This window comes from Schistocerca americana, chromosome 4 (assembly GCF_021461395.2).
Source record: "Schistocerca americana isolate TAMUIC-IGC-003095 chromosome 4, iqSchAmer2.1, whole genome shotgun sequence".
Lineage (NCBI taxonomy): Eukaryota > Metazoa > Arthropoda > Insecta > Orthoptera > Acrididae > Schistocerca > Schistocerca americana.
This window is the reverse complement of record NC_060122.1, coordinates 533,082,303-533,101,370: the sequence shown is the minus strand read 5'-3', so window position 1 is coordinate 533,101,370 and position 19,068 is coordinate 533,082,303. Positions and strand designations below refer to the sequence as shown.

The 19,068-nt window shown below is 42.9% G+C and overlaps 1 protein-coding gene across 1 annotated transcript in view; it reads right to left on the bottom strand.

The window, feature by feature from the left end:
- LOC124613599 (endothelin-converting enzyme-like 1) overlaps positions 1-19,068 on the bottom strand; it is a 326,983-nt gene that overhangs the window by 28,331 nt on the left and 279,584 nt on the right. Inside the window, exons 11-14 of the mRNA XM_047142314.1 lie at positions 18,198-18,374; positions 11,780-11,883; positions 7,499-7,554; positions 3,234-3,505 (exon numbers count right to left, since the gene is read on the bottom strand). Of these exons, the coding sequence (XP_046998270.1) occupies positions 3,234-3,505; positions 7,499-7,554; positions 11,780-11,883; positions 18,198-18,374 (609 nt within the window). The remainder of the gene's footprint in view (positions 1-3,233; positions 3,506-7,498; positions 7,555-11,779; positions 11,884-18,197; positions 18,375-19,068) is intronic.

Genomic DNA, 19,068 nt, shown 5'->3' with positions numbered 1-19,068 from the left:
CAACCGATGTTATGCACTTATTTCATTTCATGTCTCTTTCAGAGAGTACAGCTAGACTGTGACCGAAGTTTCTGGTCAAGCAGTACATCACTATTACTGTATTCGATAACTATATGATTGTTTTTCCTAGTTATCTGCATTAAAATACATATTTCCACGTATACAGCAACCTCCATTCGTCATATAAAATAGAAATTCTATCCAAGTCGTCCTGTATGCTCCTACAGTCACTCAACGACGGTTTTCCTGTATGCTACAGCGTCATCAGCAAAACGGCGCAGACTGCTGCTCACCTTTTTCTTCATATCGTTTATGTATACAGGGAACAAGAGTGGTCGTACCACACTTTCCTGTGGCGCGCATAACGATATCCTTCTCTGAAACGAACGCACAATGTTCACGAAACGTAGTGAGTTCTATTACTTAACATTTCCTTCTTAAACTATAAAAAATGCACTAAGGAATTTAATAGTTCGGGAGAAATTGCCAAAGCAAGAGTAGTGCATTGTAATACATAAATATATTTTTGTATATGTACAAAACCCAGCTGAAACTTATGAGTCTCGTCAGGATATATTCACCGTATCTAATCGGATTATTTAGTTACTGGTAATAACATTAATTTACCTTAACTAAAACAAAACCAAACAAGATTGCAAACCTGAAAACATAATAATGTCATGTTACGCAATGAACTAGTATGACAGTTTATCATTTACTGCCCTCCGTGGGGAGAGATAATGAACAACCACAGCTTAAGTGTTTCCTGTGCTAAGCAGACGGGACGCCTGTACATGAGTTCAATTTCGTGCTCTTTTATGACTCCAGACAGTTGACGGAACCTTTTAGTGAAGTCACATTCGAATTCCCACTGAGTCTCGTTTATTATCGTAATGTGTCACTTGTTATTTGTTTTAATGAGGTCTAAACTCCTTGGTAAGTAGCAGCTCACTTTAGATTCTTGCAGCAGTAGTTGTCACTGAGAGAGAATAGTTCGTTGGACTTCCATACGAAGGGTGGACATAAACTTGGAAAGACAGAAACACAACACATTACCATACCCAATATGGTGTAGGAAACCTTCAACATTCGAAACAGCCTCCACTCGTCTCGGAATGTATAAAAACAGGTGCTGTATTTTCAAGGGAATCTTGTACAACTCTTCCTGCAAAGCAGTGGCAAGTTCAAGTGATTATGATGGGGGCGGATCTCTACAAAGTAAACGACCAAGACTCAATAGTATTGAAGTATTGGTATCTGGTGACTGTGGTGGTCAGACTAGATGTGATTATTGATCGTTGTACTCATAAAAGCAGTCCTGGATGATGTGAGCGTTGTAAACATAGGACCCGTCGTCTTGGAATATAGCATCACAATTGGGGAGCAAACGTTGTAACATGGGATGGATCTGACCGGCCAAAATGGTCACATAATCCTTGGTGGTATCTGTCCAAAACATAACCGAATCCCCGCTAGTTTCACTCATGGGAGGTAAACTCGGCCAGAAGTTGGAAACAGTATAAACCAAGAGTCATCCGATCACATCACTTTCTCCCATTGCTTCAATGTCCATGTTTTATAGCTTCGACACCACGTTTTCCTAATACTGGCTTTTGCATTTCTGAGGAGTTGTTGTAGAATTCCAGCTCTCTCCGTAATTCCCTGCTTATTGAGCTCCCTTCGTGTTATTTTGATGCTAACAGCATCAGGGAATCTGACACTCAGTTCCGCAGTCACGTCTGTAGTTGCTGTCTTATTTTTAGTCACAATCCTCTTCAGTGACCATTTTCCACGATCACTCATCAAGTACTTCCGTCTGCATTGTGACTTAGCGAATAATGTTTTCCCACTTTTCCTGTATGGGATATAAAACTTCCATACGGGGCTTCCTGAATCACCAAACACTTAAGGTACCTTGCTTACAGAAGCTCCCACCATACAAGCAAAAGCAATTTGTTCATGTTGGAATTAATTTAGATCTGACATAATGCACTAGAGACGCCGAGCGGAGATACTTCTGCGTCAAGTCACAATATCTTGTGGGAACATGTGAAGTATCAATGACACTAGTAAAACATTGTCAGAATTAAATCTTTTATTTTCAATGCCTACAAGTCGTCGTTCTTCCGCACCAGCTTCAGATATTGAACATTCAGCTGTGTGTTGGATTCTAGATGATATCCATTGAGTCAGCTCAGCCATTACACTACAGAAGTAGTCTGTGACCCTGGCACTACGGTGGACTGCCGGCGAGCAGATGCAGCCGTTTCCCAGAGGTAAGTAGTTTCCATGCTGACTGCCAGAGTTTAGTCGTGTGGTCAGAAGCTCCAGAAGGTGCCTGAGAATTGAACAGGAACATGGACCACAGCAGGCCCTGTTGCTGCACTTTTGTGTTAAAGTCTGGTACCGGCAGTACTCTAGTACCGGCGACCAGTGTGAACTTCATCAGCTGAGCTGGAGCATCTCGGACATAGATTCAGTACAGTATCGGAACCGTGGAATTGAGTGCTATTACTATGAATGCCATCAATACTAATGATCGATTCATGATGAGAGCTGGATAGCTGGAGTATTTAACAGGAGCTAGTGTGAAGCTAAGACACAAGGTTCGGTTTATAATGATCGCATGTCTTCTCCTTATTCTGCTACATTTAACTAACAGAGTGTTAACTACTGCGCCAGTACCTCTCTATATGCTCTTATGAAAGAGAGAGTTTCTTGCACCATGTCTTAGGAGCTATCGAATATACTTGCCTCGCTTATTTGGGTTTTCTATCACAGTCTTCTTTCCGCTGAACGTATATCCTCATTCAACAGATGGTGTCATAATGTGTCAGTGGCCAGACTCACTTGAGACATATTGGCTCCCTTACTACTTCCACCTCTGTCTGTGGCCTGCAGCGTTACGTATGTGTTTCGGAAAAATTTTTCTAATATATACCCTTTACTATCCAGTGCCATAACCAACAATCTGCCCACATTCTAATTCGGGTCATGATTAACGTTTGCGATGCATTGAGGATACTGCACAGGTGCCCTTCATGGTCAGATACAAAAGTGCAACCTGTAGGCTTGTCTAGCGTCTGCATCCATATTCAAGCAAGCATTTCTCTCAGTGCTTTCACAGTGTTTCCATATTTTAATCAAGCCCTGTTGGTCAGTAAGCCCATTACCCTTTCAGAGCTGGGTGAGAGAGAGGGTAGAGAGAGAGAGAGACGAAGAGACAGACTTGCCTGGACTGCCACGCTGGCGCCCAGGAAGGGCACGGAGCGCATGAAGGTGGCGTGGTACTGCCTGGCGAGGCAGTCGAGGCGCGCCTCGAAGCGAAGGCGCGCCGCGGGCGTGAGCCACGCGTGCGGCTGTCCCCCGGGCCCGCGCTCCACGCCGGCAGAGTCGAGCGCGTGCAGCAGCTCGTGCGCCAGCGCCGTGCCCAGCGCGCCCAGCCCCACGTAGCGGGGGACGTCGGAGCGCAGGTACGGCTGCGCCAGCAGCGCCAGCGGAACCACTGCACACAGTAGCCGGTCAACAGTATCCCGACATCACTCTGAATCACCGAATTAAACAATAGATGTCACGAGAGGCAGAGCCGCCAGTATGAAACTTGATATTGTATTGTCAGTAGACGTCCAATAACGGAAGAATGGGGTCTGTCAGGAGGGCTCACTGACTTCGGTCTTTGACTAGTCAATCGGTATTACCTGAGTAGCAAATCCATCCTGCCCGAGGTCACTGTTGGTGACAGCACAGGGAATTTTTCCCGACAAGTTAAAATATTAAAATACGCAACTGTCAAACCACTTCATAAGAAACGTGATGAGACAGACTTAAATAACTGTCGTCCAGTTTTCTTGCTGACATCGTTTTCGAAAATATTCGAAAAAGTAATGCGCACTGAAATGGAAGCAATTTCCTTGGCATATCACAGTTGGGATTTCAGAAAGTTTGCTCGAGTGAGAATGTAATTTATACATTCACTCATCAAATAGTACAAGCCTTAAATAATAATATATCGCAAGTTGACATTTTTTGTGATCTTTCCCATGAGTTTGATCGTGTAGAAAAACTCAGGTTTTATGGAATTGAGGCTTTATGCACAGCTGGTTTGAATTACACTTATAAAAAAAATTGCAAAAGGCTGTGGTGAGTAACTCAAACAATGTCGGAAGAGTAAAATTTTTTACAGTGAATAGGAGAAAAAAAAAACCACCGAAGTAGTACCACAGAGTTCAAGTTTCGGTCCATTTCTGTTCCTTATATATGCGTATGGCCTACCACTAAACATTCAACAAACGAAACTCGTACTTTTTGCAGGCGATACAAGCGTTTAATAAATCTCAGTAGAGAGAAAGAAACAACAGTTTCTACAAGATATTTGCCAAAGGATTATTGATTCTCTGAAAACTGACTCACCCTAAATTTTGAAAAAAGAAAACACGACACTCAGTTCTATGCATTAAACACAATCATATCAACAAGTGATGTAGCACATGAGCATGAGTCAGTACATAGGATAGAATGCTCAAATTTCTTGATTTAAATACTGATGAAAACTTGAAGTCAAAGAAACATATTATTGAGCTCGTCGAACAATTACGTTCGTATTATTACTAATCTTGGAAACAAACGTATCAGCCTCCTGACAGATTTCGCAATTTCCACTCACTATTGTTTTACGCAATAATTTTCTGGGGTAGTCATCAGTTAGAAAGTGTATTCGTTGGACAAAAGCAAGCACTAAGAATAATATGTGGTCTTCACCCACGAGCGTCATATAGCTGCCTCTTCAAGAAGCTAGGCATTTTAACTGCGCCATCACAGTACATCTATTCACTAACGAAGTACGTAATGAATAGTACATCACAACTCAAGAAGAACACTGATGCCAATGCGTACAACACTCGAGAAAAATATGACTTTTATTACCCATTGTTAAAGATCTCAATGGCTCAGAAAAAAGAGTACAATATCCAGCAACAAAAACTTTTGACCATTTGCCCAATAACATGTCTGACAGGTAGCGAAGCAAGTTTTAAATCTAATTTAAAATCATTTAATCATTTCACCAGGCGCACTTTTATTCCATTGACGAAGTTCTACTTGTAACCCGTAAGAAGGAAATAAAAATGTGTTGTTGCATGAGTAGGATTGAAAAAATAACGTGTTCATTAATGTTATCACAAGTCATAAAGTGATTCGTTCCACATCATTTAGATACAAGGATTGTTCAGATTCTGTGGATCATGTACCTAACTAATTGGAAATGCGTAAAAACATCACTGTTAAATCAAAACAAGGCATACATCACGTACTGAGCGACCGGGACCTCAAGCGTTGCGGAGGATAATTTTAAGATAATCTCATGAAATCAGCGGATGGAATCACTCATGTGTTCCAATGTGCTACCGGCAGTCCAGCTACCACAATGATTGCACGAAGTTAGGGAAAAAAGGAAAAGAATGAGTACAATGGTTCTAGTAAACCACACATTTCTGTAGTGAGTGCTCAGCGATACTTGTACTGTTGAAATCCGATAGGCAGGTTTGGGTTGAACGAAACCCGGAGAACGTTGCCTTGCATCACGTGTAGTGTCAACAGTGAAGTACGTAGGAGGGGTGTTAGGGCATGTGTATGTTTTTCGTGGTTGGTGTTTTGTCTCGTTATTGCACTTAAGAAAGAGGCGGATGTGTAAGAACATGAACATATTTTACAGTATCGTATGCTGTGAACAGTAGAGGAACAGTTTGGAGGCAATGATTGTTTGTATCAGCACGATAATGCATCCTGTCATAAAAGGGCACCTGTGAGATAATGGTTTGCCGACAATAAGATTCGTCAAAAGGATGCAACACAACATACTTTGGGTGAGCTAGAACGTCCAGACTCCGCCGTCCAAGATCGCTACCTTCATTATTTCCGCTCTTGTGGAAGAATGGGCTGCGATTCGTCATTAAAAGTGTCCCCACCTGAATTCAAGTCGTCATAAAGATAAGGATGGACACACGACATATCAATGTCCACTAACAGGTGTCCGAATACTTTCAATAATGCAGTTTATGTTACGTAAAGACGTCTGTGTCGCTCCCGGAGGTCAGTGATGTAGCGAAGAGCAGACGCTTCAGTTCATGTGTTCTCGTACAACCTGTACATATATATGTATTCGACAAATTACCATATGGTATGTACATATCGTAATAAAATCACATTTCCCTTTTTATATTCCATTCACAGATAGTACACTGGAGGAAGGATTTTTGTAATCCTCTGTATTAACAAGATTTTGTTTAATTTTACCAGTGTGGTCCCAGCGTGAATTGTATGGTGGAGGAGATAATGGGTTTGTCGATTCGTAATGCACCTGAGGGTCTGGAAATCTGATCATGCCTATGTTCACTCTTTGGCGTATAATTGAGCCCTCACCATCAGATTCTCAAATTCACAAGCCCCATAAATATCCTTAGCATGTTTCTGACATTTCGTCCTCCAAGCCTAACGGCTTATTTAACTGCAACAGCGACCTCCACTCTTTTACAGCTCTTTTGTCTGATATCAAAAGTTTCAATAAAAAACAACATCATTACTGAATATTTATTATTATTAGCCTCCGCCACAAATAAAAACATGTATCTCCCACACTTATATTTGGCCACCATCAGTGTTGACAGCATACTGTTACCGATAGACGAAAATGCAGTGCCGTTTGCAGTGAGACTCGGTGTGGCTGCCATCACTCTGCCGGTAACAGCCCACCTCTTGCTGAGGCGGCATCTTTTGTAACCGCGGCTCTTGACATACCGATGGCATCCACGAACTCAAAGGTCAGTGTTACAAAAGAAACCTTTTGAGTCAAACAAACTTTTATACCATTTTAAATTACTCTGAAGGCAAACTTTAAGCAACATTTAGTGCATCGAAACAAATTTGGAGGGTTTGACTGGCAATCGTGTTGGCAAAGAGATAGAAGGGCTAAAAGCATACCGAAGCTAAAGTCACTGTATAAATGTCAAAATAAAGATTGAATCGCATGTCGATGGTAGTTATGTATATTGAATGATTGCATTTGATTGTTGGAATAAGTATCTGGAATAGGATTTCATCTAGCCAAAGTATCTTAAACTTCTGTTTAAATTCTTGCATACCAATACAAACGTGTCTGAGTAGTTCATTAACCGTCACAACATAGCGCATTTTGTAGAAGGAAGTCTACTGGTACTTTCAGACGGATTGAAACTGTTGCCAGAATGGACCTGTAGCTCGTACCTCTGCCTTTCGCGGAAATTGGCTGTACGGTGATTCAGCTCGGCTAATAGGCCTAATCTGTAATTTAGTCTCATACGATGCTTTCCTCCTGCATATCCTTTGCCCCAACAGCGCTAGTGCAGCAGAAGACTCTATCCTTGAAATTCAGCTGAGAGGGACTGACTGGTTAGCTTTCTAGCGAATCTCGTTAGAAGACTATCGCAGACGGCTGCTTCTGCTTCTGGTCATCACATGTACTTACCAATACTGTTGAGTGTCTTCTCGTAGAAAGCGTTCACCACGAAAGGATACGCCCAGCTGGAAAGGAATAAAGATAGCTATTGCAGTTAAATAATGTTTTTTAAAAGTGAAGATACCAAGATTTATAGCGAAACTAGTATTAATTGTACAGTCTAGTGAAGTATAAATGCAAAAATCTGACTTTTGAAAAAGATAAGTATTCTAATCAGAACCAGTAAAAAAGCTTTTATTTCTTAGCAAACTGGTTTTCGTCTGTAGCATGATTTTGTGCAGGTATTAGGACAAATCTGCTTGATTCTTGATCGATTTAGTCATGCAAGCATATTAAAGTACTTATGCTTGAGTATGTGTACCGACAATGTGCAGGATCGTACAAGCAATCGTCAGTAGAGACACACTGCTCGTAGCGGTCTTCTGTCGAGCGAAATGAACAAAATTAACAGCAAACTGCGGAAAATTGCGGAAGAAAGCCGTGTTTCAACAGCATTGAATAGAAATAAATTAGAAAATAGATTAAGGAAAGGTAAATCACGTTTCTAGCATTTGTAGACGTAGAGAAGGCTTTTGACAATGTTGACTCGAATACCCTCTTTCGAATTCTGAAGGTGGCAGCACTGTCAGCGATAGTATATCCATTGCTATCGCGCAGAGAAGGCACTGATTATGTGTTGCCACTAGCAAACTTGACGTACGATCCGAATCTCTATGGATCTACTGCCAGGTTTTGAGACAATGGGCAGCCGATTGTTTGGAAATGAACTTACATATGAGAGTCAACGCGGAGACGCTCATCGTCTTGAAAAACAAAAAATTTAGTCATATTGTACCAACTAAGGATAAAAACAGATCTCCGTAGCATCTAGATGTGTGATACCTGTACAGCCGTCGGCACACGGGCCGTACCGTCACGCCAACGTTGAGCGTGCCGAGTTCAACGAGCTTCTGAACGCTAAGAAACGATGCGACTTATGTGTACGGTACGTGTGCCTCAACGTGGTTACGCCATCACAGCCCAAGCCAACGGCAGTTGTCGGCTGTATCTGGCTCGCAAATCACACTGTTTAATAGATGGACGGGCGTCAAATTTCGACATTAGCTTCTAAAATATGCACATTTCTTCCCTTGACCATGTGCTAGTCACGTAGCTCTGTCTGTAGTATACATAAAAGAGAATTTGAATATCCGTGAACGCGGTACAAGGCAAAAGGGAAAGTACCATATCCAGTCAATAAGTATGGCAGCGTATAAATGTTCCATTGCAAATGATGCTATACGAAGATAAAAATGATTTCGTTACTCTCACTTTTTACTAAAGCCGTAACGTCATTCTTACATGATCACTGTTCCTATTCAGTAGCAGAATCGGAATACAGAATGTGAAACAAGAAAGTGTAAAATGTAACACTGTAAGTAATGAAAGATGGCTTTTAGTCAAGCCAATAGAACAAACTCACTGCTCGAAAAGAGTGCACTTCCATTTACGGAACATGGAATATTACAGAATATTCTCCTATTAAACTAATAAGGAAGTATGAAAGTATGCTAGAAAACTCAAAGGATTGTAAAAAAAAAAAAAAAAAAAAAGAGAATAATTCGAAACCAGTGGGACTTGAGCCAGCAACACATCACTATAGGATTACTAATCTATGTTTCTACTCATATTAAATGACATTTAATTGTAACGAATTGTACCAAGAACTATGCATTTTTGATGGGTCCTCAATAGTACGTTTCCTTGAAACGACATACTTCCATAACATGCAAGTTACAATAATTCTTTAACCACTAATATAACATTTCCCGTCATTTCCTTTGAAATCCAAAATGTTGTGTAGTGCCTCTGCACTAAGATAAATGGCGTGATCTGATGTGGTGGCGTTCATCCATCTCATTGTGTTGCGTACGGCGTCTTAAACAATGGTAAGGATAGTTAGGTTACAGAGAGGTGCGGCAACTGTCATGGTAGGAAAGCTGGACGGGAGTGGTCGTTCTATATAGCGGCGGCAGAGGACTTTCATGGTACCAAGAGGCTGGAGGTGTGGCTGGTCGGGCGTGCTTCATTGGGACCGTCGGATCCCAAAGACCGCTATCGGCATTGAACTTAAAATTGCAGTGCCGTTGCCAGCTGTGATACGTTGGTATTGCTAAGTGCTACCACTCATTGGTTCACGTTTAAATGCATGTTCAGAATATCTGACATGCTAGATATTGCCCTGTATATTTGGAAAGGTTCGCCAGCGTGCTTTTTCGACGCTATGATGACAGAAACTCGGTACGCTCAATGTTCCAGTGCATGGTGCATGTGCCGACAGCTTAACTGCCTTTTATGTATTTTATGCAGAAAAGAACGATGCGTTAGTATTTTATCGACTAACAGTGTAAAACACACGAAGCTCTAGGGAGTATTCCTGGTACCAGACTTTGGTATGTGGCTGCTAAGTCCCACATATTCTTAGTTTCTGACTGCTCGTGTTTGGACTAAAATGCAACATTGTGTTACCATTGCACACTAAAGCAAGAAGGAATTATTATCTTTCATCGCTAAACTGAGAATCAACTCACAAAACCCTACACGTAGATGTTTTAACACCACTGTGATAGTGTTGTAGCAGTAACATCATGTATGGCTTGAAACAAAAAAAAGTCACCGTAAATCAAGCCAGAGCAATAACTAATTCTCGGCTCGCACGAAGAGTAGGCTTGCGTGTACTACGTGCAGTACTCTGTTGAATGCTCTGTATGTCTTGCAAACAGTCACAAGGGTGCGACCCCTGGCCATCCCCTTTTATACCGAAGCGCCAAAAAACTAGTATAGGCATGCGTATTCAAATACAGAGATATGTAAACAGGAAGAATACGGCGCTGCTGTCGGCTGCGCCTATATAAGACAACAAGTGTCTGGAGCAGTTGTTAGATCGGTTACTGCTGCTACAATGCCAAGTTATCAAGATTTAAGTGAGTTTGAACGTGGTGTTATAGTCGGTGCACGAGCGATGGGACACAGCATCTCCGAGTTAGCGATGAAGTAGAGATTTTACCGTACGACCATTTCACAAGTGTGCCGAGAAAATCAGGAATCCGGTGAAGCTGGTTGAGGCTGTGCAATGGTGTGGGTGTTTGCAGTTGGAATGACACGCGACCCCTGATACGTCTAGATACGAATCTGACAGGTGACACGTACGTAAGCGTCCTGTCTTCTCACCTGCATCCATTCACCTCCGTTGTGCATTCCGACGGACTTGAGTAATTTCAGGAGGACAATGCGACACCCCACAGAGTGGCTCCAGGAACACTCTTCTGTGCTTAAACACTTACGCTGGCCACCAAAATCCCCAGATATGAACATTATTGAGCATATCTGGGATGCCTTGCAACGTGCTGTTTAGAAGAAATCTCCATCTCCTCGTACTCTTACAGATTTATGGACAGCTCTACAGGATTGATGGTGTCAGTTCAGTCCAGCGCTACTTCACACATTAGGTGAGTCCATGCCACTTCTTGTTGCGGCATTTCTGCGTGCTTGTGGGGGGCCCTACACGATATTAGGTAGGTGTACCAGTTTTTTGGCTCTTCAGTGTATAAAAAACCAATGTCCTGAAACTATTGACAAATATTTTCAGCTGTATGTTGTGGAGTGCTGTACTCTCACAAAAAATCAGGGTTCAAAGATTTAGCTGATCTACGCGTGTTGAAAAGAATGCAACACGTCTTAGTTGCTTCGTTATAGCGATCTAGAGTCGATGCACGATTGCTAATGAATGGCTCTGAGCACTATGGGACTTAACATCTATGGTCATCAGTCCCCTAGAACTTAGAACTACTTAAACCTAACTAACCTAAGGACAGCACACAACACCCAGTCATCACGAGGCAGAGAAAATCCCAGACCCCGCCGGGAATCGAACCCGGGAACACGGGCGTGGGAAGCGAGAACGCTACCGCACGACCACGAGCTGCGGACTGCTAATGAATGACTGAGCAAGTGAGCGAGATATCTGACTAGAGAGACTCATATCGGCTGCCATATGAACCCATAATTTTCAGCTGGTGCTAATGTATACTTTTAGTTGCGATTCGGATTCACTCAAAGTTCCTATCTCCACACACGCAGAACTTATAGTCTTGTGAAATAGGACGAATCTTTTAGAAATATCCCAATAAAGTAATTATAAACACCAACCATACATTCCAATGGCCCACACGCAGCCGTATATTGAGTGAGGTAATGGACGCCACGGTGAGACGCGGCAAGCAGGTTGGTAGGAACCTGGCGGGAACTCACCGGTCGTCGTCGGCGGGCTGCCGCAGGCGCCGCGCGTGTTCGGCCCGCAGCTGGCGGTAGCGGCGCAGCACGTTGCCGAACAGGTCGCCCTGGCGCACGTCCACCTGCGCACACAGCGCCCATCCCATGTCACCTCATCCGTCACTTCACTACAGGTGCTCAGATACAAGGAATAGGTGAAGTGTCATAGAGATAAGATTACATATAATGGAATAAAAGTCTGGCTCGGTAGTTTTAGACACACCAGGTGAAACTTCACCAGATGATAATTATGCTTCTAGCAGAAAGAACTGAATACGTTTGGTAAACAGATAACAAAGTAAATGAACCGCAATAATTAAATTACGTTTCAAAGTGATCTCGCTGAATGTCGTTAACGATACATGTATGACACACATGGTTTACAAATACAAATCGTGTGTATATATCTACCTGGAGTCCATATCAGGGATCTAAAAGCAATCGTAAAAATAGAAATACAAGGATCAATAAATAGATAGCCAACCGACATTTAAAAATAAATTAAAAGGATTTCTGAATGACAACTCCTACTAAATAGATGAATTATTAGAAACGAAGTAGTAACTGTTAAAAAAAAGAATGTGTAAAGAAAAGTTATGTAAAAGTGACACGTTCCACAACATTAAGAAGTGTCGTATTCGTGATCTATGGAACAAGTATTACGGAAAATGTTGGTAATAGCTACACTGTGCCATTGAACAGATACAAACGAACTGTACTTTCACTTAATACAAGAGATGGTTTACTAATCTAGCTACATTAAATGCGATGTGGTCATTCTATCTCATGCTAGCTTTTCCTAAGCATACATACTATTAACTAGCTGTAATCATCGGTCTAACTATCCTACTTCTCATCTGAAATTTAAAACCTACGGGCTATAAGTCTGACTTCCCCGAAGCTGAATACAAGGTGTTAGAGGTATAGGTACAGATATTGTGATAATTGCTGCCTTTATATGTACCAGATTCAGTGCACAAATTGTTTTTCCTCTGCATCTAACAATCACTCTGCAAACACATCACATAATTTTCTACCTTATGTTTTCGGTACGGTCGTTTTGCACCGAGAAGTAGACTACGCCTGCCAGTATAGACTATTATTTTGACTCTACGAATCCACACTTAAATACCTGACATGCTGCCCAGGGGAAGATAAACTTAAACACCTCGCTTGTACCACGCATACTAACCAACCTAAGAATACAATACTCGTTACAGCTGACATTATTAGTCTGCAAATGAAGTAAATACCGATGTACTGTTGTTCAATAAACTGTCCTCAGTTATCACTAGAAACATCTGCACTTGTACCCGTAACATCAATACGCAGGGACAGTATTTCACATGATCAAGTCTTTATAAGTTTTCCTCAATTCCGAGTTTGTCTCTTTGCACTTTCTGCTTATTTCACAGACCCACAGTATTTGACGAGTTTACGATCGTCAATGATAATAGGTCCAGGACGGAATATAATCATGACCGATGAAACGATATGATGCAGACGATTACCAAGTTGATAGTACTGCTTCGTTCAAGGTACTTTGCTGCTTCAGTCACCCGGGTGACTTGTCAGTCAGTCATTTATGAGTGTTACACAACGTTAATTATACAACGAGATGCCAGTGTTTATTACCTTCGATTATGGATAATATGAATAGCCGAAATTTTGAACGGTACATGTCACATCTGGGAACTTTGATTAGGTAAGAATGTTGCTTGCTTTCAGTACTTACATTTCAGTGAGACTTCGTCCACAGCTGAGAATCACTGGGCAGTGTGTGGCAGAGGGTACTTTTACTGTACCACACATCAAGGTTTCCCTCATCCTATTCACGAACAGACGATGGGAACAATAACTAAATATGTTCAAATGTGTGTGAAATCTTATGGGACTTACCTGCTAAGGTCATCAGTCCCTAAGCTTACACGCTACTTAACCTAAATTATCCTAAGGACAAACACACACTCCCATGCCCGAGGGAGGACTCGGTCCTCCGCCGGGACCAGGAACAACAACTGCTTCACAGCCTAATATATTCGGGGTAGGTACGTAGGGACCAGAAACAACTTGTTTTCGGTGTGAAAGACGGCTCTTGAAGTTTACTAAGCATGTTATAGAGAGGTTTACGGCGTCTTTCTTCGAATGTCTGCCAGTTAATGCTTTTTAGCATTTGTGTTACACTCTCTTGGCAGTCAAAGACGCCTCTGACAGTTCGCATCGACCTTCTATAAACACCGTCCTTCAAAAAACTTGCTGGACTGTTTTTACCCCTGGCGTTTAAGGGACGTCAGCCCAGTAACTGCCGCGCGGGGTAGCCGTGCGGTCTTGGGCGCCTTGCCACGGTTCGTGCGGCGCCCCCCGTCGGAGGTTCGAGTCCTCCCTCGGGCATGGGCGTGTGTGTTGCCCTTAGCGTAAGTTAGTTTAAGTTAGATTAAGTAGCGTGTAATCCTAGGACCGATGACCTCAGCAGTTTGGTCCCATTGGAATTTACCACAAATTTTCAAATTTTCCCAGTAACTTACAGTGGCAGCTTGAACTAACAACGGTAAACAATATATGTGCTAAGGACCTGTCAGTTGTAAGCAGTTTGTGTTAAGTAGTGGACTTGCGGCCATGACGTGTCATCGTTGTTGTGTCACATCACAATGGAGTAACATCTTTAAATCAAGTGTTAAACATATTCTCCCTAAAGTTTTGAAGAAAAAGAGGCACTAATGTACATAATCCCACTTTTGCTGCTCATCTGTTAATTTTCGGTCATAAACCGAAAAGCGTGTAAGAAATTTCCATTTTACATTCATCTACATCTACATCTACATACATACTCCGCAATCCACCATACGGTGCGTGGCGGAGGGTATCTCGTAGCACAACTAGCAACTTCTCTCCCTGTTCCACTGCCAAACAGAACGAGGAAAAAATGACTGCCTATATGCCTCTGCACGAACCCTAATCTCTCTTATCTTATCTTTGTGGTCTTTCCGCGAAATGTAAGTTGGCGGCAGTAAAATTGTACTGCAGTCAGCCTCGAATACTGGTTCTCTAAATTTCCTCAGTAGCGATTCACGAAGAGAACGCCTCCTTTCCTCTAGAGACTCCCACCCGAGTTCCTGAAGCATTTCCGTAACACTCGCGTGATGATCAAACCTGCCAGTAACAAATCTAGCAGCTCGCCTCTGAATTGCTTCTATGTCCTCCCACAATCCGACCTGATAGGTATCCCAAACGCTCGAACGGTACTCAAGAATAGGTCGTATTAGTGTTTTATAAGTGGACTCCTTTACGGATGAACCACATCTTCCCAAAATTCTACCAATGAACCGAAGACGACTATCCGCCTTCCCCACAACTGCCATTACATGCTTGTCCCACTTCATATCCCTCTGCAATATTACGCCCACATATTTAATCGACGTGACTGTGTCAAGCGCTACACTACTAATGGACTATTCAAAAATTACGGGATTCTTTTCCCTATTCATCTGCATTAATTTACATTTATCTATATTTAGAGTTAGCTGCCATTCTTTACACCAATCACAAATCTTGTATCCTCCAGCAGTCACTCAACGACGACACCTTCCCGTACACCACAGCATCATCAGCAAACAATCGCACATTGCTATCCACCCTATCCAAAATATCATTTATGTAGATAGAAAACAACAGCGGACATACCACACTTCCCTGGGGCACTCCAGATGATACCCTCACCTCCTATGAACACTCACCATCGAGGACAACGTACTTGGTTCTATTACTTAAGAAGTCTTCGAGCCACTCATTTATTTGGGAACCAATACCATATGCTCGTACCTTAGTTAGGAGTCTGCAGTGGGGCACCGAGTCAAACGCTTTCCGGAAGTCAAGGAATATGGCATCCGTCTGATACCCTTCATCCATGGTTTGCAAGATATCATGTAAAAAAAGGGTGAGTTGCGTATCGCAGGAGCGATGCTTTCTAAATCCGTGCTGCTGTATGGACAGCAACTTCTCTGTCTCAAGGAAATTCATTATATTCGAACTGAGAATACGTTCGAGAATCCTGCAACAAACCGATGTTAAGGATATTGGTGTGTAATTTTGAGGATCCGTCCTTCTACCCTTTTTATATACAGGCGTCACCTGCGCTGTTTTCAAGTCGCTTGGGACTTTACGTTGGGCAAGAGATTCGCGATAAATGCAAGCTAAGTAAGGAGCCAATGCAGTAGAGTACTCTCTGTAAAATCGAATTGGAATCCCATCAGGACCTGGCGATTTATTTATTTTCAACCCATTCAGCTGCTTCACAACCCCAGGGATGTCTATCACTATGTCCTCCATACAGGAATCTGTACGAGACTCAAACGGCGGTATGTTTGTACGATCCTCCTGCGTGAAAGATTTCTCAAATGCTAAATTTAAAATTTCAGCTTTCGTTTTGCTGTCTTCCGTTGCCAGGCCAGACTGATCAGTGAGTGAAAAGAAATGTCATAGGCTCGACGTACTCGAAGAACTGGAGATTTTCAAGCACATTTCTAAGAAAGATGGACCCATTCTCACTGATGATGATTATGAGGTCCCATACTTCGTCGGGGAGGATACGGGAGACCCGCACCTCTCTACTAGGCAAGGTCCTGGCGGAGGTGGTTTGCCATTGCCTTCCTCCGACCGTAATGACGATGAATGATGATGACGACACAACAACACCCAGTCATATCGGGGCACGAAAAATCCCCCACCCCGCCGGGAATCGTAACCGGAACTCCATGCGCGGGAAGCGAGAACGCTACTGCAAGACCACGAGCTGCGGACTCATTATCAATGAACAGTTACAATTACGCAACAAAAATTTTTTCAATGGTTTTAATCCACTACTCGCAGAATTTGGATTCCTCCATTTTTGCTATATTTCTCTGCCTCTAGTTCCGAAACACCACTTTCTTAGAATTTTAGATGTGTACTACTATAGTTACCTTGATGTAGATATTTTTTGGACTGTACAGATGTTTGAACAAATTTTCTGCATGATTGTGTCCTTAATTTGACAGAAATTTCTGTCAAGCCAAGTAATAAAATATGGGTGATAATAGTGTTTTGTATGGAATGAAAATATCGCTCATAATATTTCAGTTATCTTCCTATCAAAACAGAACCAATGTTACTAGCATCCGCTCTTACTGAATTGCCATCATATTTACACCAGTATGGTATGCTTATTCTGCAAATAACCCAGTCCAGAAATTCTTAACCTGCGGACTAAGGTTTCGGATGGAAGGAGCGGGAACTTAAACTACAACAAACGAGTGTGAAAAATCTTTGATTCGAGTTAGTGCCGTAGGGAACTTGGTGTTCCAGCCCATAAAGCTTCACACAACAGATATGTGACACTAATTTTAAAACTTTTGATCAGAAACTGAAGTCATTTACTCTAGTAATACTAGTTATAAGGGTGACCCAGAACTCAGTGATAAAATTTCGTATGTTTTCCAGGGATATTTTTTGAGTACCTTGATGTAACGGTCCCGTGGTCTGCCGTGACCCGTTACAATTTGAGATCTAACCTCATTTGTTATTGCATCCTTATAGCACTGAGAATATCTCCACAGGAGTACAAATGTCGACTGAATGCACTGTGTGTCTCATTTAGAGCCACATTTGTTCCATGGACACATGTAAGTTCAATGCTCCTCGCTTGCGTCGTGTTCGTTTTTGCGGTAGTGTTAGGTGTATCTTAACGAGGTTACACAACAATATGGGTAAACTTACTGATGAAACACTGGCCGATATGTGCCTAGTGTATAGGTTCACTGCATGCAAAGGAAGAGTGGTACAGCGACGCTATTGCAGGCTCTTCCTGTAGCAAAGCCAACCACATCACAACCAGAAAACTTTTATGTCCACTGACTCCGGCCGCGGGAGCCTATGCAATTACACATCACAGAACTTTCGCATCTGTAAATACTGTGCGAACGAGAAACTGGAGCCTTGCGTTTTAGAACGGGAGTCTGGGTGAGGCTGGTGTCCGGGTATTTCGTAGAAGCAAAGGAAATTGTGGTAACACGCAAAATAAATCATAATTACTGTGTATCGGTCCCTCATGTCAAAATACTCAGAAAATATCCCTGAAAGACGTCCGAATCTTCGTAATGTTGCTATTTTTCTTCTCTACAGCTTAACACCGGTAGATTTCTTGTGGTTTCCATTCATTGTTGCTGATATACTGCTAAAAGTAGTATTCCAGTGTCGAACAGAACCTGAAGTACGCCAGATGTCTGATAACGCATCCTTACAACAACAGAATCCACGTCGACAGTAAAGAACTTATAAAACATGGAGAAAGTAGGCTGCGGTGCTGATGTCAGAGTTACTTATTGACGGTGTGCGAGTCGAGGTGAGGCGAGAGGCGACTCACGTCGTGGAGGAGCGCGGCCACGTACGTGTGGTTGGAGAGGCCGGGCATCGTCAGCAGGTGCGCGCGCAGGGCTGCCAACTTGGCGAGCGCCGCCTCGCGGCTGGTCGCGTCCAGCCAGGGCAGTAGCCGCACCCGCGCCTCCAGCGCAGACTTCAGTCGCTCCAGCAGTTGGCGCGCCTGTGGGCAGGCACACTCGCTCGTCACGTTCCGTCCGTTACGGAGAATATCATGACAGAGAAACTACTGCTACCGATACACTGCTGCCTACTAAAAGCCGCGCAGAGTAGCCCCGTTGTCTAGGGCGTCTTGCCACGGTTCGCGCGGCTCCCCTCGTCGGAGGTTCGAGTCCTCCCTCTGGCATGGGTGTGTGTGTTGTCCTTAGCCTAAGTAAGATTAAATTAGCTTAAGTAGTGTGTAAGCCTAGGGGCCGATGACCTCAGCAGTTTGGTCCCATAGGAGCTTACCACCACCACCACCACCACCACCACCACCATCACCACGCCTATTAAAACTACGACACCAGGCAGGGGAGCAATTAACTACTTTTAACTCAATGTGCGTCTGTAGTATAGTAGGATCAATTAACGGTTAAATTTTTAGGTGATTTCACGGGATAGAAAAAAACGAAATATAGTGCACAAAGCTATCACACGAAAGCTCTAATCCCAAGGGGCACCGAGTGAAAAAAAAAAAGGTTCAAATGGCTCTGAGCACTATTGAGCACTATGGGACTTAGCTTCTGAGGTCATCAGTCCCCTAGAACTTACAACTAATTAAACCTAACTAACCTAAGGACATCACACCCATCCATGCCCGAGACAGGATTCGAGCCTGCGACCGTAGCGGTCACGCGGGTTCGGACTGTAGCGCC